The sequence below is a fragment of the Folsomia candida genome, unplaced genomic scaffold, assembly GCF_002217175.1.
Source record: "Folsomia candida strain VU population unplaced genomic scaffold, ASM221717v1 Fcan01_Sc001, whole genome shotgun sequence".
NCBI classification, from domain to species: domain Eukaryota; kingdom Metazoa; phylum Arthropoda; class Collembola; order Entomobryomorpha; family Isotomidae; genus Folsomia; species Folsomia candida.
This window is the reverse complement of record NW_019091193.1, coordinates 11,946,294-11,971,748: the sequence shown is the minus strand read 5'-3', so window position 1 is coordinate 11,971,748 and position 25,455 is coordinate 11,946,294. Positions and strand designations below refer to the sequence as shown.

The following is a 25,455-nucleotide window of genomic DNA, read 5'->3' as shown; positions in this document are numbered from 1 at the left end:
TGACGCCATTCCCGAACAAATCAAGAAAGAACACTGAACTTGATCATGATAGTGAAAATATCTACGTTTTGCATTTTGCATCCCAAGATAAAATTGAGTGTATCTTTGTACTACATACTTCAACTTGAATTTCTAATTGATTACTATACGCATACACAAATTATAGAAAATATGTGATATATGTAATTTTTATGAATTGGTATTCCATGTGATCTTAAGTAGAATGAATGCCAAAAATAAGAAAAGTTGATAACTGGTTCAGTTGCTGAAAGGCATTTTTGGGTTTATTGTTCAGTTTGTTGTAAATAAACTTCAACATTATGCTCTCTGACTTATACACGATTAAACATTTTTCGGTAGCAAATAATAGCACTTAAGATAAAATAGTGTTGACACAATTCGACGAAACGGATTTTTGTACTTGTTTGTCAAGCACGAACGATTATATAACGACTGGACAAGACAATTTCCAAACTACTTGTAACATAAATTAAAACTCGGTCAATTACAAAGCAATAAGGTTAAGTAATTACACAGGGAATGTGTGGAAGACGATATATTTCACGATTGAACTGATTTGAACTTATCCACCTTATTCTCACTTGCTTCGTGCTGGAAGCGTTGCTGACTTTTGTTTGTCTCTGTAAGCAACAAGTGACGAAATGACGATTTGCTCCAACAAATTTTCAAATTGCAAAGCTAGTAATATAGCCATAAAAACCGCAAGGCGAACGCAACGTACTGGTGGAGTAATCAACACCGCAAAAAGCCCCTTTTTAAAACCTAGGTCAAATCCTAGAATACAAAAATTAGAAAATACTATAGATTTACAGGGTCTGCAAGCTTCGCTGAGTACACAGGAAAGGGGGTGGGGCGAACAAACAACATATACTTGTATCCACGGATAGTATGTAAATAGATGCTCAGGTAGAGCAATTAATTTGTCAAATCATACTTTCATGAATCATGCAAACAAAATCTGGCTCACTCAACGTCAGTCTACATAAAAGGTTATGGTTTAATTTTATAGTGGGAAAAAAGAAAACTGGAAGCCAAACCACTGTAATAAGTACATAGCTTTCTTGCATAGCTCCAGGCCAGCAATTTAAACGACTGCGTTATGTATTAATGGGAATTGAAGGGACTGGAAACATAGAAGACAGACCTCGATTGGGACACTGCTTTATAGCCCGATTTTTGTATTTTCTTGCTCAGTCTGGAAACCCACAACTTTTGATCTGAACGAATGAAACAAATATTACCATTTATTTGACACTTCAACTTTTATACTTGTATTTTCAAATTGTGAATAAATGTTTAATTTACCATCCTCAGATATGGCGAGTAACAATAGCTCTTTTGCGGTATTTGGGTCATAATGCACCTTGCATGGAGCTAAGGCCTCCTCTCCATAATGTTCCTTGTGTATCTTGACCCTGCATCCTACATTAATGCATACGATTGAGAATATATTTTATCAATCTCGCGTCATGCCCGACTTTTATTTTTTTATTGAAACCACGCTAGCTTTCAACAAAATATTTTGGTAACATGCATTAACTCGCATCCGGTTGAAAATTATCTATAATTAAAAAAAAAAAAACTTTCTGTAGAGTCTTACTTCTGCATTCAAGTGCGGGTGGAGGTCGAAACATGTGCCATAACGGGCGTGGACACACTTCACATGTTGTTGGCATATGAAAAGAAATAGCAACTAATTCATGTCCTTTGTGAAGCAACGTGCCTGGTTTCTCCTTATCTTCAGGACTTTCCTCTGGTTTAGCCTCTCCTTCTCCAGCGTATAGCAACTGTAAATAATGATTCAAGTTTGAATGTGACAATTTGGACAGTTACGTTGAAAAATATTTGCCATAATTCATCATAAATCAATCAGGCCAATAAATATTGGTGGTAGAGATTCGTCAGCTGAATTCAAGAGTAGCAAATATAGTTCATCATTTCCAGGAAAACATCTAGCCTGTGACAGCTCGATGACAATGTACAGGAGAAAAACAAATAATCGAAGGCAGAAGAAGAAATGGCCTGAATTACCTGAAATATTTTTGGTATTTCTTTGGCATCGGCTGAAATTAAAATTAAAGCAATTAAGTAAAATTCTGATTATTTAAATTCGTGATGTCCTTATAGTTGGCAAATAAATCAGGAGCTGTGGCTAATCATTTGACTCATTTTTCACCTGTAGTGGATTCCCAGTGTGATCCATATTTGTGATATTACAAATCATACCCTATATACATAAGTAGATACACAAGTATGAAAACTACCTACCTCGTATCACATCTCCTTGTGTTACAGACCGTACGTGAAACACTTTACTGTAAATCAAAGAGACAATAACACAGTTACAACAAGCCGTTTCCTTATTTTCTGCACGCATTACATAATAATAAGTAATCAATTTCAAGCAACTGATTTTAAGGCCACGTCATGTTACGTCAATCAACGACCTTGCAATAAACCAGATGGGTTTCATTTGCATGGTATTGTTGGTAACAACGCAAATGGGTACGTCAAAGGGAGATACTACTAAATACTTTAAGAGTAATATGTTATATGACCATCTGTTGTTTTTCTCTTTGCAATAATTTTTTGCAACACATTTTCTTCCTCCACGATTCACAGTATTTGAAATCATTATTGCAATAACTTGCAAAGACAGCTATAGCTATAAAGCGCTGCTAATTATGCAATTTTACTTCACTTACTTCAAATCCAATACTCGGGTTGGATTCTGCTTTTCTTGATCCGAATTGTAAAAGATTATTTTGCTGCATTTCAAAATAATAATCAATATAGGATGAACAGTGGCAATATATCAGAGTGACATTATCATTCTTACCGGGAAGATACAACGACGTACTGTTTTCTCCACCCATGCCGACGTATGTTTTGTTTTGATGGTAACGAAATCCACCCCTCTAATCGCGTCTCATCCCCCACAAACCCGTCACCTTCATTCGAACTGACGCTGCAAGTTTAAAAAAAATACGAATTACATTTTGATTAGCGTAAGGATTGAATGGCAAGCTATAACTTCAAACTATTTCTGGTAACTTGTTAGTTATATGTAGTATGTACCTTGCAGTTTCGCATAGTTTTCTTGACAAGGCTTCTATTTCCGATTCCTTAGAGTCCATCTGATTTGATTCCATTTACCAAATCCATTACAATGTTTAGCTAGATTATTTATATTCTTATCATACATACCTCCATTTGTAACTTTAACTTTATCTGGTGCTCTTCATTTATTGAAGCTTGTAAGTCTTGAAGATCTTTTTGCCTATCGAGAAAAATCTCACTTAATCATTCATAGCCCCGTTTTAATGTAACAAATATAATACGTAGCTAAATTCTGAGTTTAGATATCTTTACCATTTTAGAGTCATCTGATTAAACTTTTCCTTTTCTTGAATGAGTTCCTGTTGAAGCTTTCTGCACTCTCTCTCCTTCTTCCTCAAATCACCAGATTGCCCCTTTTTGCTTGATTGATTCAAATCTTTTCTATAAAATAATCATAAAAGCTAGTTAAGATTTTTAGTTTATTTTTATATTTATAGTTTTTAACTAAAAATTTAGTCCTCACTTACCTGTTCATAATTTCAGCCAACTTGTTGACAGCTTGCATCTTTAGCATTTGTTCAGTCTGCAGTTGTCGCTTGAGTTTGTCAACTTCATCTCCGCTAGATTTGTGCAAATCTGTACAAACACAAACGAAAAACCACAAATATATAAGCAAGAGTCATCTAAATCTTCAGATCAAAACCATGAAGTGTTTGGTTAGATTTTCAGTAAATGAATTGGTGGTTCAAAAATTTTTCGTCATTCTCTTTCAAGAGTAGCAAATTGGTCATCATAATCAACTTAAAAATATAAACCATATCTGTTATACCATATAAGCAAAATACCTTCTTGTAATGATTTTAGTTTTAGATCCATTTCCTCCCGTTCATGCTTTAGTTGATCGATGCTTCGTTTATAATCAATTTCCTTGTCTTTCAACTATAATCAATACATATGTATATACATTAAGTTTGATATGCAAATTAAAAAATTTGCATTGCATAAAATTTTGCATTAATATTTCCTGACCGAGTGAAGTGCGATATCCTTATTTGTGATATCAGTCTTGTGACGAGCTGTAATGTCCTTAATTTCCAACTCTTTCATTGTCTTTTCCTTCTCCAAGTCTGCAATAGTTTCATGTGCAATACTTTTAGCTAATGATTCCGAGTCGGCTCTTGAGATAGTCATTTGTAATTGACGAGTGAGCTCATTTCTTTCTTCCTCAAGTTCTTGATTTTGTCTACGCTTTTCTTCAAAGTCGGCTCTCAAATCAGTCAATTGGGCCTTGTACAAAGTCTGCAAATGCATTGATTAAATTTGTACATTACAATTCATGCCTTTAAGTGAGATATTTTTTTAAAATAACTGACAATGAGAAGAATTTCAGATAAATGTTTATAATCCATCATTATATTACCATCAGAAGTAGCAAATACTAGTATATCATAAAACAACTCAGAAGAGGAAAGATACCATAAAAACGTGCATACATCGATCGTCAACTTACCGAAAAAGAAATTTCAGTATCAAGCTGCTCTTGAAGCTCTTTCATTTGTAAGTCATCAACGGCCTTGGCAGCTTTTATTTTTTGCAAATCTTCCTCCAAAGACTTTTTTGTTTCCCTCATTTCTGATATTTCTCGTTGTAATTGTTTTTCCTTTGATTTTAATAGTGAGATCTCACTGGACTGCATATTCTGAAATTAACGAACAATCGGTTTTGGTTTCACGGTATTACATGACTCTATCATACATACCATTTCAGATTGCAGTTGGGTCCGACGTAGACCTTCTTGTTCCAACTGAACCAATAGGCCTTTCGTCTTATCAACTTCTTGCCGTAGTTGTCCTTCCATTTTCTGCAACTCTGCTCGGACCTGTCGATAGTCTACGGATAGCATTGATAGTTGACGCTCCATTTCTTGTCCTGAACTTTCTGCTTGTTTTCGATGTGTTTTCTCTTCATTTAGCTTTGCTTGCAGAGCTATAATAAATATATAACCAAATAGCCATCAATCATATTAAATTCATAATGTGTATGACATAATAGATTTAAGATCTGCTGAAAGCAACAATATGAGACACAGAAGGCATCGTAAAAGAAAGTGTCCTTATACACAAATATTTTTCATTCTTTTCTGTGGGATTTCAGCATTAAATGATAATAGATAAGAAACAAGGTCAAAATATTTTGTATTTACATTGTAGAAAGATTTGACCTAGTTTTTAAAGTTAAATTTAAATATAAAATGTCAATGTTGAGGACACCGTCGTATGTATAGTATTAAAAATACATACGGTAACTATACATTTTTTGTTAATTCCTTCCTTGTTCTTTCTGCATAAATATATAAACACTACTGCATACGTAGAATCAAATATCAAATACATATGTACATACATGCACCTACAAATTTGTAAACACACAATCCAACAACAAGGATACAGTCTACACACATTTACCTTCCTACCTGCATAGCTTTGCTGAACATGTTTAATTCATGTGCTTTTATAAAACAAGGTCAAAGAGTAAAAAGGACGAAGAATAGCTACATGCCATTGTAGGGTGACATCACAAATTCTGACGACAACTTCAAGCGAAAGAATATAAAAAAACAAATGAATGCAATAATTTGCAGCAATACCTTTTACTTGATCTTCTTGATTAGAGGCAGGACTTTTACGTTCCATTTCACTATGAATTGCTTTAACTTCTTGATCATATTTGGCACTTAATGATTTCAGTTGAAGTTCTAAAGAGGCTGATGATTTTTCGGTATGTACTAATTTTTCTAATAAACTCTGGTTATCTTGGATTATTTTGCTTTCTCGTTCTCTCGTTTTGGCCAGCTCGGTTTGGAGTGATTGAGTTCGCTTTTCTAATTCTGTTTGCAAATCGGCAGTTTGTTGTCGAACGCTTTCTTCCTGAATTATTTCCAGCCTTAATTTTGCAAGCTCCAGTTCAAGAAAGTCTTTCCCTTCCTTCAGGCTATTAATCTTATCATTCAATGACTGTTCTTTTGAAGCTAATAGCACTGTCAACTCGCTGACTTGTTTCCTACGAAGACAACAACGAGAGAAATTATAGTGAACCGAAACGACAAGGACTTGAAAACTAAAGTAAAAACAAGTAAAATCGCTTACTTGAGTCGAGAACAATTTTCAGATTCAGTTTTTAATTTCTCATTAGCTTCTGTCAACTAGATATTAAAATGTTTAACATTAAAATTTATCACTGTTTTTTATACAACTGTTTTGGATTTTAATTTACAATCTATCTGAATGTAGTTACCTGTTTTTCTAAAGAGTTGATTTTTTCATTTGTCTGCACATTATTGCTCATTTCTCTAGACCGCTTGTTGTGCTCCTCCTCCAGTTTTCTTTTCAAATCTTGCATTGTATTTTCTAGATTCTTTTTAGCTTCAAGCTCAACATCTGATTTTCTTTGAGACTCTTTGACTTCGTGTTTTAGAAGAGCTAAAATTGTTCATGGATTATTTATTGATGTAATTAATCAGAATTATATACATAAAGCTAGCTGTACCTAAACTTCTTTCAAAATCTCGAACTTCTCCTCGCAAACTTTCTTCCCGTTTCGTTGCAGCATCTAATTGAGATAAAAGTACTGCTCGAGAATCTTCCAATTCCATCAGCTTGCTACTGACGTTGTTGGATGATTTGTGATCGTCCCCTTCCTATGATAATGCAGGTGAAAAATGGTTTAATCACAGGCTACTAACTACAATATTACGTATCATATCATGACTGAAAAAAATTGAACAGGACAAGACAGACATACCCTTGAATTTGAAATTCCATCCACTACACTAGAATGATTTGGCATCGAAGACAAGCGCTTTGAAGATAAAAGTTGATAATCTCGAGAATAAGTAAAGCTGTAAATAAGGTACGAGAATATTTTTGGAGATATTTCATTGAATAAAGTAGATATATTATAATATTCAATAAACTTACCCAACAAAAGGTAAGTGATTTCCGGCGAATGTTTTAGGAACTGGAAAGTCCTCCTCTGGACTGTCATCTTTCTCTGTGTCATAAATCATAAAGTTTACGCTATTAGTTAAAAGAGACATTATAATCATTTATAAATCAAAAGAAATTCTTGGGGAATATTTAGCCTGAGCTAAAGAGCCAGAGGTTACATGGGAACCGACGAGACCACAGCGTTTCTCATTCAAACGGCCATGACAAAATTATTTTAGGGTTGAAGTACAAGAAAGTGGGAATAGTGCACTGAGGCTGAATATTTGGCTTACCAACGTCATCAAAATTACTGGTATCGTCATCACCATTGAGTTCTGGCACTACAGGAGGAACACCTACATAATTAAGGAAACCGTAAATATTTAGCATTTACTACAATCTTTTTGTCTAAATGTTGTTATCTATCGAACAACCATAATGATATTACACAGTTGTCCGATTGGTTCTGCCAAGAGAGGAAATAAACTCACCGTATCTTCGTATATTTTCAAAATTCCATTGGTCGTCAATAAAAAATCGATGCGCCTTAATTTCCTCTACACCATTTCTTCCTAACCTAGTATTTCGATCCATTAAAAAACTACAAATAAGACTCTTCGCTGAAATCAACATACGACACAAATCATTAGACCGCGTACATCCATTTAATATGCATATCTGTAATTTAGAAAAAGGTTAATTAAACTTTAAATCAATAAATGTTGTCGCACCATCGTTGCTGATTCCTACGTCATCTGGAAATTTGAGAGAGTTTTTATGATCCATTATTTTTCCATACGTCCCAACCAAACTATCAGCATAAAACGGCGTGTCCCCAACCAACCTATAAAACAACCACTATTAGCAGCGATAGCGCATAAATTATTTTAACGAATGCAAAAAAAGGCAACTGACATTTCATATAAAAATACCCCCACGGACCACCAATCACCTGTAACACAAAAGCATTATTATTACAAATAAATATTATTTCACACAACTGCGAACTGAGATGATAAGCGATAGCGATATGTCACTCACATTCTCTGCCATATTCCCCTTCACCCCCTCCTCCTCCTTGAGACTTCAATACTTCCGGTGATATATAATCTGGTGTGCCGACGGCTATAAAAATATAAAGTCAAATACTTAATTAATGAAGCGAAAACATATTTAAAGAAGCCAACACATGATTGAAAGATAAAAATGACGATGAACCAAAAAGATGGAAACCAGACATATCGATAGTAATAAAATAATAGTAGCAGCTCACCTGTATCAGAATGTACTAGTCCATTCTTTGTAAGGAAAAATATTAATATTCAAATTGAATGTAAGTAAGGATAATAAATAACTAATAAACTTACTGCGTCCATTCTCATACACGTTCCAAAATCGGCCAACTTGATATTAATAAAAATATAAATCGTTATTTTAGTGAAAGTTTAAAGCATTGAGTCAGTTCATTTTATAACATACGGTTTTAACTTACCTTCAGATGCCCATGTTTGTCAAGTAACATATTGTCAGGTTTAACATCTCTATGGACAAACCCCATGGAATGAATGGCATCCAAAGCAAGAACCACTTCGGCGCAGTAAAATTTTGCTGAAAAATTAATTCCGAATTCTTTTGCTTGTGATAACTGTGACCAAAACAAAATTAACAAACAGAAGCATACCCCATTTTTCAGGAACATCGTAATTTGACATAAGATTCACCAAATCTCCACCTGATCAAAACCAATTACTCAATCGCAAACCAATAAAAATGTGTCAATTTAACAAAACAACATAATTCTCATTGCCTACATGTATACATAAAATTACTGGTGTACTAATTTACCCGGCATGTAGTCCATAGTCATATAAAGGTACTTTGTGTCTTGGAGTATGCAGCAAACGACAAGGATTTGAGTAGTTGACGTAATAATAAAGTGAGAAAAAAGGAGATTTGTTAATGATTAATTAATGTTTTTGATTTGTAGATATATAATAAATTCAGATTCTTGACATATCTGTTATACATACCTTGGAAGGCGAAATGAAGTTGAACAATCCATTCTGAATTTGCATGTGCCATAATGTCTCTTTCTTCCCAGAAGAAGGCCGAGTCTATTATCGAGTAATAATGTAAAAGTTGAATGCAGTTCGTTTGTGTGGCTTAATAATGAATTATTATTAGCTTACGGATTTAGAGAAACGAGTAAACTTACCTGATCGTTTTATCATTTCAAATTTACTCAAAAGTTTCATGGCGTATACTTTGGATGTTGATTTATGACGCACCTGCAAAATATCTTCTTTTATACTACGCTCGAGATTTCCTAACAAATAAACGTTGAGTATAGCTCACCAATTGTACTTCACCATAAGCACCTCTGCCGATTACTTTTATCAAATTAAAATCATCTGGACGCATTCGTAACTTTCCAACACCATTCGTTGTGTCCGTATCTGCAACAAAACGTTACTCAACATGAATAACATAGTCTGCTACGGATGTCATTATAATTTTTCATACATCGATTTATAAAGGCTTCTATATTTTTCATCCTCTTCAATGGTGGATGGTCACAGTCTGAAACTAAGGCTTGTACGGTATCCTGCATAGAAAATAATTACAGAGATTGATCAGATCAATAAATTCCCTCATAATAATTGTCGTCCTGTCGAGTCAATGAATAATCAAATGACGTACCAAAAGGCAGTCCACGTTGAGAATACCCTTCGGGTGAGTTATTGTCTCTTCCAACTGCATGAGGCGTTCTCGCCGGTCCGTGTCTTCGATGAGCGATACCATTTTGAAATCGGCTCCACCGTTGCTGGAGGCAGATTGCTGACCCATTCACGGCGACTGAATGTATGTGGCGGCCGGTCAGACTCGTACAGTTATGGCGTATATCATATATTATTCTACTCAAGTAACAAATATATGTAGATACCCTAAGTAAATCTGTAGTTAATAAAATACTGATTTTCTTTTCTCTAATCAAATCGTTATTGGATGGATAACTATTTAAGGCAAAATCCACAAGATTGCTACTTGTGTCAGTATAATTATCACATTTCATTCATTTTAGTTGAGGTTGGTTGGTTGCTTAATAAATAAAATAAAAACTACTCCTCTCAGAGCAATTTTTCATTAAAGAATAGGACGTCTCTTCTGGGCGGAACATTAAATATTGAATATTGAAGCCTACTGTGTGTGTATTGCCAAACCCAAATAAGTAAACTCGGTGATGTAATTTACTAATTAATAAATAATAACAACGTCCTCATCCCTGTAGGTAGTAAACAAAAATTTAGGAAAATTAGCTCCCAGGAACGAAAGAAAAAGTTAGTAGTAAGTAAGTAAAAAGTTGAATAATTATCTTCCGAGCTGACCTTATCAATTTATGATAAATTAGAATTTCTTTCTGCTCCTTCCGCTAGGTTTTGTGGGGGAGAGTTCCCAGCCGTGGGCAGTCACCAGCAGCAGCAACACCACTTCCATGCTCAGTGTATTTAACCAAAATTAAATATTCAGCCGAGTTACAAACGAAACCTCAGCAGAGAAATATTTGTTTGTTGTAACCATTTTATATTTTTTTAACTTTAACCAGCCAATCCGTCAAATCAAATGGGAATCCATGCATTCTCTCTCTCATGCTTATTACTCCATCCATTCATATTGTGATGCGGCCACCACCACCATCCTCCGAAAATCCTTTAACTTCCACAGCCCGTCCAACCATTAAGTCATTAAATTTGACGGTTGTTCTCACTTTGCTCTCCCTCAGCAACAGGAAGTTGGTAAACTATAAGTGCGACCCGACATTGGAACCATTGGAATTTTCACCGGACATCATTCATGACTAATTGACCAACCGACTGTCTGTGTTCTCTCCCTGATTAAGAATCGTCATTCAGTTAGCACTTTGCTTTGCTTGCTTGTGTTATTTGAATACAGCATGTTAGTATAGGTGGCAGTTTAAATCGGTAATAGTGGTTCGCAATCTCGACAAGAATGCAGTCATCAAGACCAAGTGCATGCATTTCTATACGTCACGCATGCTTTGATTCGGTTGTATGTATGTGTAAACTTGCGATCTGCTCTGCTTATTTACGATTTTGATGTACATATGCACAAGTATGTGAATAAATAAAATTATTCATTGTTGAGTCGTTTAAAATATGTTTTAATCATATCATATTCATAAGGCGCACATTTTAGTTTCAAAATTCATAACAAAATTAAAACATCTCAGGTATCAAGGTTATTGGCACGCTTGCGAACGGACGCGTCGCAAAACGAGTATATGTACTTTTATATATTTTTTTAAAAATATGGGCCGAATAACATAAAAGATAAGCTCTAACCATATTATGGGGTCAATTTAAAACTAATTTTAGGAATTATAATTGTAGGATGTGAGCATAAAATTATCCAGGTTCACATAAAGCACTGTAAGACCCGTATAGCAATCAATAAAACTTTGAGGTTTTTTTTCTACAGCTGCTAAATAAGTTACGAATGATGATTATCGATAGCACACATCTCCTTCGTGGCAGGACATTAACGAGATTAAAAAAAACGAATTTGTAAAAAATCTCATTGTGTGAGATTTGGTCGTTGTTGGATGAGTAGTGGTTATCCGTGGATTGGCGTTGCAAAGTTTAGTCTTTTCGATGGCGAATTTATGTAGTTTATAGCTATAGTCGTATATTAGCTGGAATTATACATCTGTTCAATTTCTCGCTCGTAATGCTTGTATACATTGTTCCTTCGAATCTATAACAAAAGTAAATTAATTCAAGTAGGAAGAATTGTGTCTCAGTTTTCATAAAACATGCCGTGTTATCCGTATCTTTACCTTGAAGGCCGCAGTGACCAAACCACTCGTGGGCTATAAACAAATTGATAGATTAAAAATAATTCTAGTATTTCTCCCATAAAATAATCAGCTAACTATATATAGTTATTTATATTATATGTTTAACTAACCAACCAGGGTTCCTCGCAAAGGTGAATTTTTCTTGGGATTTCAAATTTATTAAGATTAAGTTGGCGTCCCGTATCTTGGATTTCTTCCAGGACGGCCTGAATTATTCTCGGATCTTTACATAATGATCCGAAATTGTCAGTTGGGATGTCCATTTCTGCGGCCATTTTCAATACCTGCATGTATGGGTATAAAATGTAAATATTCCAAAAATGCCTGCAATGAGAATATATAAAAAAAAAGTAGTTACCGCATTTTGAGCTGGGACTACCATTGCTACTGGGTACGAATGTGTTGAATCGGCGCAAACACAAGCGTTCTCCACAATGGCACTTGACTTGATAACAGCTTCAATTCTTCCGAGGCTGCAACGACAAAAAAAATACCAATTTAGTTCGAGAATGCATTATTCACTTAAGTTGAACTGAATTTACCTCACATATTCTCCCATTGACAACTTTACTAGATCTTTCTTACGATCTGTGCATCACAAGTATATATTAGTAGACACATGTAAATCACTTTGAGAGCAAAAAAGTATCAAGGTTATACCGATGATTTTGAATGAGCCGTCAGGATGAACTTCGCCTATATCTCCAGTCATAATCCATCGTTTTCCATCCTCCTCAAAGAAATCAGTACTTTCTCTAAGTTTGTAGTAACCAATCGCAATGTTATTTCCCCCCAAGTAAATTTCGCCTCTTGGGAATGGTTTATCTAAATTGTTTGTTAGAAGTATTACTTATTGCGGACTTAAAAATAAAATACTATTTAGCTACCTGTGGTCCTGTATCCACCCTCCTCCCAGTTCACTAGCCTTACTTGATTGCAATATACTGGAGGACCAACTCGGCCGACTGTTAGATCGTGAGCTGTAACATATTGTGAAAACTAAATAAACTGGCATCCCATTTAAGAATTTTTAGAGTCTTAACTTACGAACTGCAAAATTTCCACAACTGCTGCTCTCAGTCATGGCATAGCCTTGACTTACAGGACAGCACAGGACGGTTCGAATAAACTCGTGAGTTTCTGGTGCTGTTTAAATCATAAGTCTTCAATTCTTCATATACATAGATAATTTGTGTATATTAAAATAAAAATTTTAATAGGATACCAAAAATGCTTACCTAGTGGTGCTGAACCAATCGCCATAAATCGAACTCGGCCACCAATAACTACAATACAATATACCAATTATATAATCATACATTATATAATATAATATAATTGATATAATGAGGGTATTCTTTATTTTTTGACGGACCTTGGCGGATTTTGTCGAAAAACACCTTGTTAACTAAAGGTGTATCGTAACCCCGTTGCATCCAGTCATTCTTATACTTGTAGAAAAATTGGAAAAGTAATTGGGCAAGCTGACTTTTTTCTGCAAGTTTTGTATTAATTCCTTTGCAGATACGTTCAATGACAAGCTGGGGAGAAGTGTATAAAAATTAATTATGAATTGGTTTTCTTGTTATGCCTAACCCTAAGTGAGATGACTATACTTACCGGTACACCAGCAAAGATGGTGGGTCTGAAATGATTGATATAAATTTAAATTACCTACGCGTACAAAAAAAGTTGCGTTGTAAGTATACCTCAGAATTGTAGCGTCCCCTTTTGTACCAGGCATGATTGATAATGAATTATCTGTTAACGTGAGTGGGTTGCTGTATCCGATTGGAATGCCTACATGAGCGAATTTAAAAAAGGGAATTATCTTTAAATATATAATGTATTAATAAAATACACCGCTGAATTCGGTACTTACCTTGGACAAAACAAATCGCCTCACTCATAAGCTCCAATACATGCGCAAGTGGTAAATAAGCAATATAGGCGTCATCAGGGTTAGCTGAATCGTGGACTTCCAGAATGTCCAAAACGCCCTTCATTCCTTCTACTAGATTGAAGTGGCTTAAGATGACGCCCTAAAAATATTTAAAATATACATTATTACAATCCTACGACGTTTGAGGAGAGAAAAACCCAAGACCAATGAGTCTACTACAGAGAAAGCTGAAAACTAATGAAAATGTAATCTTCCAAGTAGTTAGTTGAATAGTTCCCTACCTTTGGGGTACCGGTCGAACCGCTCGTATACATTATAATTGCCTCGTCCTCCTTCTGTGGGGGGATCTCTGATGGATCATTTACAAATAACAAAATATTCAAAACTGATATCAAACAAAATCATGTTGTTATACATAAATATATGAATGTGCACCTGGGACGGGATTGTCTCTTCCTTGTTTAATAAGTTGACTAAAGCTGATGACGGTGACATCGTTAGGGAGATTTTTATCATGGAATTCTGCTGGCTGTTGACCGTTTTTGTCCATATAAATAATGGTCTTGATGGAAGGAACATGTTTTAGAATGTTTTCAATACGTGGCATCATCTCATCAGTGGTGATAAGGCATGGTGCTTGCGTTTCTGACAAAGCATGGACTACCCCAGCGTCACTCAGGGTCGTGAAAACAGTGACGATCTTTAGATTTCTCTTAAAGGCACCCATGCTGGCCAGTAGCCACTCTTGACGCGTTTCTGCAAAAATTGCAACTTTTCCTTTCGGATTGATTCCAAGGGAAGCAAAGCCAGAAGCCAAATTTTTGGCAATCAGGTCAGTATCACTGTAGCTCAACCACTTGTACTCTCCGAGCTCAAACTTTTTCATTATTTTTCCCGTATGTTGATCCAAAACTTCCATTTCCTTAATTACTTCTCGCGTCCCAAGACAGTTTTTGCTCCCATTTCTTGAGGTTGCAAAGGCAAAAACTTTTTCCATCGTATCCACCCCATGCTCATCTATAGCTTTGTGGAATGATCCAACCGGTGTCAGAGTCTCATAGATAAATCGTTCCTCATCCACACAAATGCCCTGCAAATATTTATTTGGAATGTTGAAATAAATTCAGAGCAATGTATGAAAAACATGATCGAACTACAACCCATAAACGAGTTGCTAATTCTTAAATTGCATTCATATTGAAAACATTTCACAGAACAAGTGAAAGTGCAAACCATTATCACAACAACTGCGGTATAAAAATGGAAATCGATTGCAAGAGTCAAAAGGGTCAACAGTGTACGCAGTTTAACCCGGCGTGCATAATATTATAGTGCGCTCCCGGATCGATAGGTACACAGATATAAGTATATATGTACTGCTTATATAGTCTAGAAGATACTGCAGTGTCTCAATAGCCACTAGTCTCAACTGCGTATTACTAACTACGACTACCCCCAGCAGCCCTAAATTTTAAATGTGATTAGTAGATGCCGCCGTGAAGGTTAAGGTCCGTGAATTAGTAAATTATATTGCAAATATCTACATATATTTATTTACCTTTGGTGCATTATTCATGGCCAATTTTTTCCAGGGCTGCTGAACCGCTGCATAAAAGGGAAGCGTGATGGTATCGTACACTTTCGTAGCGTAGGTCAGCGTAGTGAATAGGGTCTTGCGAAATGCTTCATCACGTTGTTGACCTGCATAATTGCAAAGTAGAAGATTATTATTGGCATCAAAATACATACATGCATACACATATAAGAATATGAACTTTTCCAGCCCTACTCTAACCATTTATCCAAGTGCGTTATCGCCGATGCAAAATATCATGCAATTATGGATTGTTGAACAAACAATAAAGTGCATGCATTCGCAACTCAACAGGAGCTTATCCATGAAACCAGACGTTGACGTTTACTGCAGCACACAAATAGTCTCACTTATGTTTCACGCAGTTTTATCATCATGCTTTTATTTCTTTGTTTGTGTCTGATATAAGGAGAATATGTGAATGAATCTCAAGCACAGAAAAATATTGGCACACAAATATCCTGTCTGCTCATTCATAACCACTTCATATACATTTATACCAAATTGTAGCGTAAATGTACTTTGTCAGCATCATTATCGCGTCTCAACTCAAGCACTGTGGTTCATTGAAGTTAGTAAACACTTGATTGTACTCTCATCTCACGAGCAACTAATCCAAAGAAAGGAGAATATTGTAATGTGCTCGTGTATTTTTTGTGCCAATTCAGTGAATTTTTATGCATGAAACTCAACAAAAAGGCGAGACAGCACGTGGATTTATCCAGCGTTTGTTATTAATTGTTTTTGTTGCGTACCATGATGGTGTTGATGTTTAATGACGAGATCCTCATCATTCAGCATGTCACTGGCCGTGTTGGGAAGGGGTCTGCATTCTGCATTCTCAAGGTTCAGCTGGGGAACATCCAGACTGGAAGTGTTGTGTCGCATGGGGGGTGTTTCATGTGGGTTTTGAGACAAACGTCCAGTCCTATTTAATAATCATAATCACCCAAGTTATCAATACAGTAAGTAAACATACAGTCATGTCATAACCACAATCACATTGTGCTGTAGTAGCATAAGTTTAGTTTAAACTTATGGAATGGGCATGAAGAAATCTAGGTCAACATGGTTTCAATTATTCCATCCATCCCCATCTCAACCCATACGGAGGAGGAGGAGGAAACCACACTAATACATATGTAAAGTTTACATTGTAAACAATTTGCCGATTATTATTTATTATACAACTCTGGTTTGAGTTTGCTTTATTGAGGGTATTCGTTATTTCTTCGTATCCGTAGTATCGTAAAATAGTTTACGAAGATAAAACAAGGGGTCAGGTTTCGTAAAAATCGTAAGCGTAGTAACGCGATTTTCGATGACAAAATCTTACGACGCTTACAAAATCTCGTAAGCGTCGTAAGTTATTTTACGATACGAAGAATACTAAGGATACGAAGAAATAATGAATACCCTCATTATGCGTTTGTATGCACATATGTGGTAATGCAATAAAAGATACGGAAAGCAACCAACCTGAAATAAGCGACGGACACAATTGGAACAAATTTTCCATTTTTGTTAATGGACTGCAGCTGGTAAGCGATACCTGGAAATATATATTGATGATTAAATCGTGGTCAAACAAAAGTTAGTAAAAGGAAGGACAATAAGATTAGATTAGTTGAATCTATATACCTCTGGCGTTGAGCAGAGAACGCCGTGTAGCAAAAATGAGAGACATTCTTCGAGTAGCAATAGTTTATCAACTAGTTTCACAGACAATTGGAATAAAAAACCGATGCCACAATTGCCACACTGATAAAGTTACCTCACACTGGAATTCAAACAACGGCAAGTTGTCCGTTGTTATAAATAATAAATAACTGGGTAAATAATGAAACACAGACGAAATTTCCTGTCCAGTCTTATCCGGAACTGTTCCCCTAATTTCTCGTTGCACTGGAATTCGAGTGTATCGTCAATGGATGATAACAACAATTGACAATGGCAACTGGGGGGAAAGAACGAGTGAGGAAGAAGACGAGGTTCAGGTTTATCACTCGATTGGCTTGGTTGTCAAGCTGAACTTGTTAATTACTATTATTTATCTATTTGTGGAGGAACTATTAACCAGAGTGGGCACGTCAACGATTGATACGTTTCCTTCTATCACTTTGAATGGTCTTCTGTCCTTGTTCCCTGCCTAACAAGTGTCCCCCTAATTAATCCGTCGGAAAGGAATGAACTATAAGTAGCAGTACTCTTCTTGCTTACTTTATTTCACTGAAAACCAGTTTAATTTTATTTAGTTAGTTGGGCTAGCTAAAGCATCAGTTGTAGTGGCACAACTCTCTTTTCTACTCTAGCAATTCCGCAAATGTCCCAATTCAACCGAGTGCTTGCTTGCTTGTAGTAGAGTAAACACCAGTAAAGTCAAAGCTCTCCAAATCTCAATTCACATGAACGTTACGTTAACAGCGTCGATAGAGGAGGGAGAGAATAGTTTGTGGTGGTTCTGTCCGTATCTAGAATCAGAATGAATCTCCTTCAATGCAAATGCATCACTTCACGCATAAACATGGGCCGCACAGACTTTTTTACACTTTTGTTGTTAGTTTTCGCTAATACATGCCTTCTTTCTTGCCTCTATGCATGCACACGCTGTTTGGCGAAATGAATAAAACCAGTTGTGTGATGATGATTCCCACTAAAATTGTAGTATTGTAAAGGGTTTGCCAACCATTAAGGTCATATCAAGTTTAAATTCGACGAATTTGAAATGCCTTGTAACTTCTCGTATATATATACAATCGATTGAATAATGAATGTTAGCAAAGACGTAGTACGCGGAATTGCAATGTTTGGATGAATGACGGAATAGCTCGTGTGTTAGGACTGAAATAGGAACACTACTGCTGCCGTCCTCAATTTTCGAAACGTTGTGAGATCGGCAGGAATCCGATTGGTCGGGACTGAGGGTGTGTTATGTTTACAACATTGTGTGATACCCCACCAGCCTTCTCGGTCCTTCTTGAATGCGCGTGGAAACTTTGGAAAGCAAAGCAACATGCAATCGGTCGGTGAAAGAATTTTGGACTTTGGGTTTGTTTAGTTGGCACTTTGCCAGTCAAGACCCAGACGAGACTTTTATTCTGTACAAAATATATCGTCGCCGGGGTTTGGTACATGTATGCAGGTCATAAACTCTGCGTATTGTGAATGTTCAGAGGAACCCTGCTATGCACTATATGGACATGCAATTGTGATCTATTTTGAGACATTTTATGGTTCTAAGGGCAGCCGGAACGTAATGACAATGCACTATGTAGGCCTTACCTCAACTGGCGGAGGAGGAACAAGGTCGAAATTGTTTACTAAAAATTGTGAGACTTTGTTAAACATTTGGTTACATGTTACTTGGTATTTACTAATTCTAACATTTGTTTTCAGTAATGTATACCACATCATATTCAAAAGTTTATGTTTGCATGAAGAATATTGGTCGTGGCATTTAAAGTTCATGTAATGAGAATTCACTTATTGTTCAATATGAATGACGCACGAGATGAGGAAGGTATCAAATAACATTTTATTATTGATCACAATTGAATGAGGTAGTTCTCAATTTTAACCTCTACCAACATGCATGTGTTCTTATTACGACTCAAAAAATCTGTTTGAAAGTAGTAATAGTAAAATGCACGCGAGGATCGTATCAATTAAAGTGCCCCTGATGGCTTAGAATAACAACGATAGAATATGTACGTCCAAACTCCAAAATTGTTAAGTAAGGTGCAGTTGTCGATTAAATAACAATAATAATGTGCCATCATGCACATAATATTATAACCTATTATACTATACTCAATTACGTGCACTCTTTATTGCGAAGTGAGCCAAAGTCTATATTCGCATTGTTGATGATCAGGATATACATATACATCGATGCATAGTAAACCCATACGTGTAGTAGTATTGCATTATGGGCTGGCAGAATATTGCATGCAGATAGGTATAACAGGTTTGGTCCAAACAACAACCCCATCAGATCCCAGACAATAGTTCTTGCAATAATAGCATTGAGAAGACTTTGGACTTTGGACTTTATTCGCACAATTCTCTTTCTACTGCTTCTCAGAGAATGAATAAAAAACAAATAATGCAAAACCATCGCACTATGGGACCAAACGGTAAAAATTTGGCCAGGCCTTATGGAAACTTCTGGATTATATTTCTGGCTGTCCGATTTTGCCCCGCAAGATATTAAAGGTCAAGGATTCAAATTTACTTTAAACTAAGAAAATTTGACCTTTAATTTCGTGGCCAGGCCAAAATCGGGCAGCCAGATATTTTGGCATTGTTATCTAGATTTTTGAGCTATTTTACTAGCCAGAAACCCTTTAAAAAATTCCGTCTCACTTTTTTAGCACCAGTTTCATTTTTAGTTTCCATAAGGCTTGGTCAAATTTTGACCGCTTGGTCCCATAGTGCATCACTCCTTCTTTACCTTCCAATCGTATAACATGTATACCCATTACGACATTACCGATAATAAGACTTTTATTAATGTTCAATTCGTTGCACTTTTATTGCGTCGTTTCTTTGCTATTAGATATTATGTATTGTATAAACGTTTTTAATGCGAGTTCCATTTCCAATCAAAATTAAATTAAGGAAATTGTATAGAGCGCGTGTACATTTATTCATGCATTTTTGGATTCATGGATTTTGGTAATTTTCAAATGATTGCATCTGCATTCCATTTAACCGATACGATAATCTAAATCTGAACTCAATGCATTTTTTAAAGTAAAAATGTTTCAATAAATTCATTTTAATAATTTCTAATACGTTGACAAAACCTGAGTTGTGCAATGGATACCAACACATGATTATTGCAAGATCCAGGATAAAGTTGATTATATTCGCAGACTATTATTATGTCTGTAGGTAGTGCTGATAATTTGATGAGTGGACAGATTATCGCAATTTTACCATGCGTGCGTGTGAACGGTTTGAAAAGTTGTGTACATTCCCGTGGTAATTCCATTCAAGGTTTTTGCAGATCCAGAGTTGGACTTTGATCACTTCGCTTTGTACTTTGGCCTCATCCCCGTACTTCTACAAAAATTAATTCAACGAGCTCTCCGCCCAATGCACGAGATCCCAGCTTTAATGTGTAGCAGGATGCAAATGATGTAAATTTGATGGAAGAATTGTTTAGAATTTAGAACCGGCCAGACAGACCGCATAGTCATACCCGAATGAATAATAATGCCATCTTTCCTACCACCTCTGACTATTTATCCATGCATGCGTCATTTTATTCTGCACGTTCGTGCAAATTATTATGCTCACGAGGCATAAAGCCTTTATGATAAAGGTATTACAGCAACCGGAACACTAAAAATGCCGACATCATTTTATACGCTGTAAAATAAAAATGCTGGGCTCGTATCTGTTCGGAACGGAGTGAAAATCACTTTTCTTCCTCTGGGTGAAAGTTTCAACTAATCCTGAATGTGGGTTGGGGTAGGTCAGGCTAGTCAGAGAATTCTCTGGTATGTTGGGCCAAAGTTCCAATGCTCGCCCTCCTTTTTTTTAGGTATTGACATCTTTTGAACCTGTCGCATATTTATATTTATATCGTCCCTTCATAGTTAAAGTAAATGTAAACAGGTATGCATCCCACCATTCCAGTATTAATCAAAAAGACTTTGCACCAAGTGATGCAGACCTTGACTGGACAGTCCAAAAGATTAATTTCATTTACTCAAAGGTCCATCAGGATTACTGGCTCATTGCAAGCAATTTTATGCATCCATCCATAGCCCGTCACATTATCACGAACTTTGAATGAAACATTATTTCATCTGGGATGCAGTAGTGTCCACCGCAGATGTGTTGATGAAATGAATGCATAAAATTGATTGCAGTGGCGAGTATGTAAATGTCGGACCTTTGACTAAATAAAATTAAACTTTTGGACTGTCGAGTCAAGATCCATATAAATTGGTGCAAAGTCTTTTTGGTTGATGTTGGAAGATGCTTACCTGGTTCACTTTTACTATTTATGTATGTATGCAATTTGCCGTATTATTTGATTTAAGCATTATTTAAATACTAATATGTAGGACAAAATATATCGCGGCATGCATGTTCAATAGGTTTAACTTTATAATTTAATCTTCGCCTTCGGCAATACCTCCAAAGGGTCAAGCAAGAAGATGAAATTTGTCCTGTGTTGCGTTTGAGGAGTTCAAATTCCTAAATTTCGATGTTAATGTGGTGGCTACATTTGTTCCTCATATTTTAGGGTTCTTCCCACCCCCACGGGAGAAAATCCATAACGAGTTGCAATAGTTGTGCCAATCGTTTGGGTATACATACGTGCTAGAATTTTGTCAGGTAAATAGAAAGATGTCTGCTTATTTTCGTTTACATATATAACTAACACCTCAGTACGCAGCATCACTACAACACGACTAATTACAATTTATTGGTAGAACACATTATAGGGAGAAAGTTTACAAATGCACATTATGCAATGGGACTTTCACTTCCAAAACGTCCCTCGGGTCGCACATCAAAACCCACGCTGAGGGAAGCGTCCCATAAGACCCTCCAAATCAAGTTGCTGACTATGCGTTTGTGGTAGTAGTCTGTAACACGAACCTGGTTGTTTTCCATATACAAATAATAGTTGGACCAACAAGAATATTTTCACTATCGACTATTTGAGGATTCGACAAAATATGAAAACGGCCTCATCTTAAAGCCCTTAACAAAGTATTTAAGAGCAAACATAAACATATTATTATGTTCCATTTTATCATCATTTTATTCTGTTGCAGTAGTCACATTTGTAAAGGTAATTATTGTGAACTACAGCGACAAGGTTGTAGCTAAACATCGAAAACCCTCTGATTCTTCCAAAATGGAAAGGAAATGATGACGAGAGAGTGTTATTCGATTTAGCTGCTCTAGTTCAAAGTAGTAAGCAATAATAAATATCAGCAGTTTCCCTACATATATTAACTAGGACACAATTTCATATAATATAAGGGATAAAATTTCATATGTATATTTCATTTCTTAATACCAATCGGATCCAGTAAAGTAGTTTTGGAGTACTACGCCCATTATGATGATCCAATTGTTGAATTTCGGAGGAAGCAACAGTAACTAGTAAAGCAAAAGCATGCTGCCATGAAAAAAGCAGACAGCAAAATCACTGGGTCTTTCTCTCTTGTACTTTTCTTTGTATCATTGTTTCGTAAAGTTGTAGCTGGGAGGCTGATGGCGTTCAAAACAATAATACTGTGTTGAACTCACTATTATCGATTTTTCAACATCTCCAACTATTGTTCTTCTTTAGGACTTCGGAGGGAAGGAATTTGGAGATGGTTTGACAGTATACAAGATCCACTTGATGGACAGATTTCTCTTTGAAATATGTATGAGTAAGGCGAGTTCATAGTAATACACGTTAAAAAATGACTGCATCATGTCGACGAGTGGTGTAACACAAATGTAAACATGTTGAACTTTATTTTGAGTTACAATTATATTGCTCACATACATTGAAAATATTTTATTATGAGCTGCTAGCCCTGGAATATAGAAAATACGAACATATACAATAATACTTTCTTCATTACCCAATCATGCAACAGGTGAAATTCACAATTATGAAAATAGCGTAACGATAAATGATTGAGGGGTAATTTGGATAAACACTACACAATCAGCTATTAAATTGAACTCCTGATGCTGTGAAAATAATGTAGGTCATGAACACCATTGTCATTACAGGGCTACTGTCAATTGTCGAGGACTTGCTGCATGTTCCATCCGAGTTTGGCGTTTTGTTGATCAAACATTGACACGACCCATGAACTGCTGACCGCAACTCGTTACCTGTTAAATGTAATAAATTATTTCACGATTTTATATATTGTATGGATTTTAGTAACATGACGCCTAAACATGGCTAAATGTCCGAAAAAATCATCGGCATTTAACTCAGAGGTCGATTTAAACCGAAACGCCTAGTTTGTATCCAAAACGAACAGCCATGCTACAAAAGGTCGTAACGGATCCCACGGAGTAAAGGGTTTGTAGCTGATCTCACTACATAAAATATTTGGCTATTGGCCTCACCCCAAACTTGGGGTCTGCATAGTGCCATTTATATTTCTTTCCTTTTAAAGACCTTTGAGGACTGATGGACAGATGGACAGAACGTTTGCATAAACTAAGATCCAGCTACCACGTCTCAATAATTCGAAACACATTGGCTAGATTATAGCACTGATTGATGTTCACATTACCATTCAAATCCAATGGATACGCACACTGGGCGAATCTCACACATGGTTGAACCACCTGTGAGGGACTTCGTTTGATTAAGCACTGACTTCTATGGCGAATCATGCAAATAGATTCGTATTCATCGTAAAACGTGTGACTGTCACAGGAACAACGACCCTTTACACACTGAAATTACACAAAGAATTTAAATTTTATTGATATAATAACAATTATGTCAGTACTTACATTGAGAAAAGTTGGAAAACGATCGCTCGTGCAGTCCGTTGCCCTGTGACACGTTGCATTGAGAGGTGACACCGGACTAGTGTATTTGGAAGGACTAGTGTAACTCGTCGCAACAACAGACATGGAGCTGACGACGACCAAACCGCTTAAGAACCATGCAAACCCCATGGTCAGAATCTGAAATGGGTTCCACAGGAAGTACGATTTCGTTTAAAAAGAAAATTGAGTGGGTTACTAAAAACGGGGAATCATAACGTGGCAGAAAATTCCACTTTAGAAGACGCAATACGATAACATAACATGAGATAAACTAGGGACAAGTGTCGACACACAATTATTATCCTGCGTTACCTTAATAATGCTGAACGTACGCATTGGATGTCCAATCGATAAACGTCAAATGACACAATTATCGTGAGTGAGTAAGTTGCGAATGGCAAATAAAGTGAAAAAAACTGCCTGTAGCCACAAAACCTCAATTGCAAATTGCGTTACACGTAACCAACTCTTGCATAAAAATTACAGAAGACAGCAGTATTTAATTTCAACTAGTGTTTCTTATTTTAGTATTTATTATAGTGCTAGTATTTCGATCTTAGTAATCGTCATTCCTTGTTTATTGTACATACACGGAGGCAGAGGCGTAATAATTCGTAACGATTGATGTGATAGAGAAGAAAGTGAAATAGTTTCGCTCAGTTTAGTGACCGTCTATAAAAAAAAACTTTTCGGAAACTAAGTAAACGAATGAATAAATGGCCGAGACATCATGATGCTGACTCAGTTCTAAAGTTGATGATATCCTATAACGGCAATTTCCTGAGTCACTTCACACCAGAAACTGGAGCTCATTTACTGGTCGAGTTCAGTTTATATTGTTTTCATATTTCGTTTGCGTCTTGATAATAAGGAGGATATGGCGCCGATAAAGAAATGCATGAGGAGTTGTATTTTAGTCACCGCAGGAGTTTGTGATGTGACATTTGAGTAATAGTGAGCAACAAATGAGATTTATTTCATGTCACACCGACGAATGCCAAGCAAATGTTAGGTGAATGGAAATATGGATGTGCGACCTCGGTGATATGACGATTCGGTTTATTAACCCAGATTTATATATGATTGAATTTGTGATTGATCAATATCGACTATTAATTTCCTTCAGAAAATCACTTTAGCACCAGCAACGCCTTCTTATTTCACCTTGTGCACAACCAACGAGAGTCAGACCTCTGACTCGAAAACAGAAAAGAAAAAACTTTGTAGCACCTTTCGACTTTGGGGCTTTCTCGGGTTTCATACATTCATGCATGCATACATACACACGCACCCACCATAAAGTAATAAAGGATCGAGTAATCTCTTGGTAGTGGTAAACTGGTAAATGCACATGTCCATACAACACAACATTGATGAGCAGCGGTGAGAGTTTTGTTGTTGAGATAAAATTCCTAGAAATTCGGGTCTCCGGGTCTCCTCCTTAATGACATAATGTACATCCTCGTTAGCT

General features: G+C 36.1%; 3 protein-coding genes across 5 annotated transcripts; all 3 read right to left on the bottom strand.

Annotated features, from left to right (window-relative positions):
- Nucleotides 1-257: 257 nt before the first annotated feature.
- On the bottom strand, nucleotides 258-10,721 carry LOC110846763 (rho-associated protein kinase 2). 3 transcript variants are annotated; one of them, XM_022093620.2, is made up of 39 exons: nucleotides 10,454-10,721; nucleotides 9,768-10,350; nucleotides 9,591-9,672; nucleotides 9,423-9,523; nucleotides 9,283-9,355; nucleotides 9,098-9,181; nucleotides 8,913-8,951; nucleotides 8,749-8,799; nucleotides 8,560-8,675; nucleotides 8,435-8,470; nucleotides 8,341-8,365; nucleotides 8,109-8,192; nucleotides 7,983-8,019; nucleotides 7,799-7,911; nucleotides 7,559-7,687; nucleotides 7,361-7,423; nucleotides 7,059-7,131; nucleotides 6,883-6,979; nucleotides 6,628-6,778; nucleotides 6,376-6,560; nucleotides 6,228-6,283; nucleotides 5,729-6,141; nucleotides 4,841-5,067; nucleotides 4,592-4,780; nucleotides 4,111-4,380; nucleotides 3,927-4,020; nucleotides 3,609-3,717; nucleotides 3,394-3,522; nucleotides 3,229-3,301; nucleotides 3,100-3,158; nucleotides 2,861-2,989; nucleotides 2,727-2,789; nucleotides 2,290-2,336; nucleotides 2,053-2,084; nucleotides 1,622-1,808; nucleotides 1,327-1,443; nucleotides 1,166-1,238; nucleotides 743-795; nucleotides 258-641 (listed from the first exon to the last, which is right to left on the bottom strand). In XM_022093620.2, exons 2-38 carry the CDS (start codon nucleotides 9,912-9,914, stop codon nucleotides 789-791), a joined length of 3,960 nt encoding a protein of 1,319 aa, XP_021949312.1. In that variant the 5' UTR covers nucleotides 9,915-10,350; nucleotides 10,454-10,721; the 3' UTR covers nucleotides 258-641; nucleotides 743-788. The 3 variants fall into 3 exon arrangements, with proteins under 3 accessions (XP_021949312.1, XP_021949304.1, XP_021949296.1); XM_022093612.2 differs by having other exon boundaries at nucleotides 258-795; XM_022093604.2 differs by lacking the exon at nucleotides 743-795.
- A 505-nt stretch (nucleotides 10,722-11,226) lies between these two features.
- LOC110859641 (long-chain-fatty-acid--CoA ligase 4) lies at nucleotides 11,227-18,145 on the bottom strand. The gene is made up of 19 exons (XM_022108609.2): nucleotides 17,082-18,145; nucleotides 16,920-16,992; nucleotides 16,196-16,368; nucleotides 15,405-15,547; nucleotides 14,282-14,936; nucleotides 14,128-14,195; nucleotides 13,826-13,985; nucleotides 13,653-13,743; nucleotides 13,564-13,588; nucleotides 13,319-13,484; nucleotides 13,182-13,229; nucleotides 12,991-13,089; nucleotides 12,831-12,923; nucleotides 12,604-12,768; nucleotides 12,486-12,531; nucleotides 12,302-12,416; nucleotides 12,054-12,227; nucleotides 11,923-11,955; nucleotides 11,227-11,840 (listed from the first exon to the last, which is right to left on the bottom strand). The coding sequence occupies exons 1-19, from the start codon at nucleotides 17,125-17,127 to the stop codon at nucleotides 11,775-11,777; spliced, it is 2,439 nt and encodes an 812-aa protein (XP_021964301.1). The 5' UTR covers nucleotides 17,128-18,145; the 3' UTR covers nucleotides 11,227-11,774.
- A 4,759-nt stretch (nucleotides 18,146-22,904) lies between these two features.
- Nucleotides 22,905-25,368, bottom strand: LOC110863205. The gene is made up of 4 exons (XM_022112459.2): nucleotides 24,297-25,368; nucleotides 23,946-24,122; nucleotides 23,720-23,885; nucleotides 22,905-23,306 (listed from the first exon to the last, which is right to left on the bottom strand). Exons 1-4 carry the CDS (start codon nucleotides 24,318-24,320, stop codon nucleotides 23,134-23,136), a joined length of 540 nt encoding a protein of 179 aa, XP_021968151.1. The 5' UTR covers nucleotides 24,321-25,368; the 3' UTR covers nucleotides 22,905-23,133.
- Between the last annotated feature and the right edge of the window lie 87 nt (nucleotides 25,369-25,455).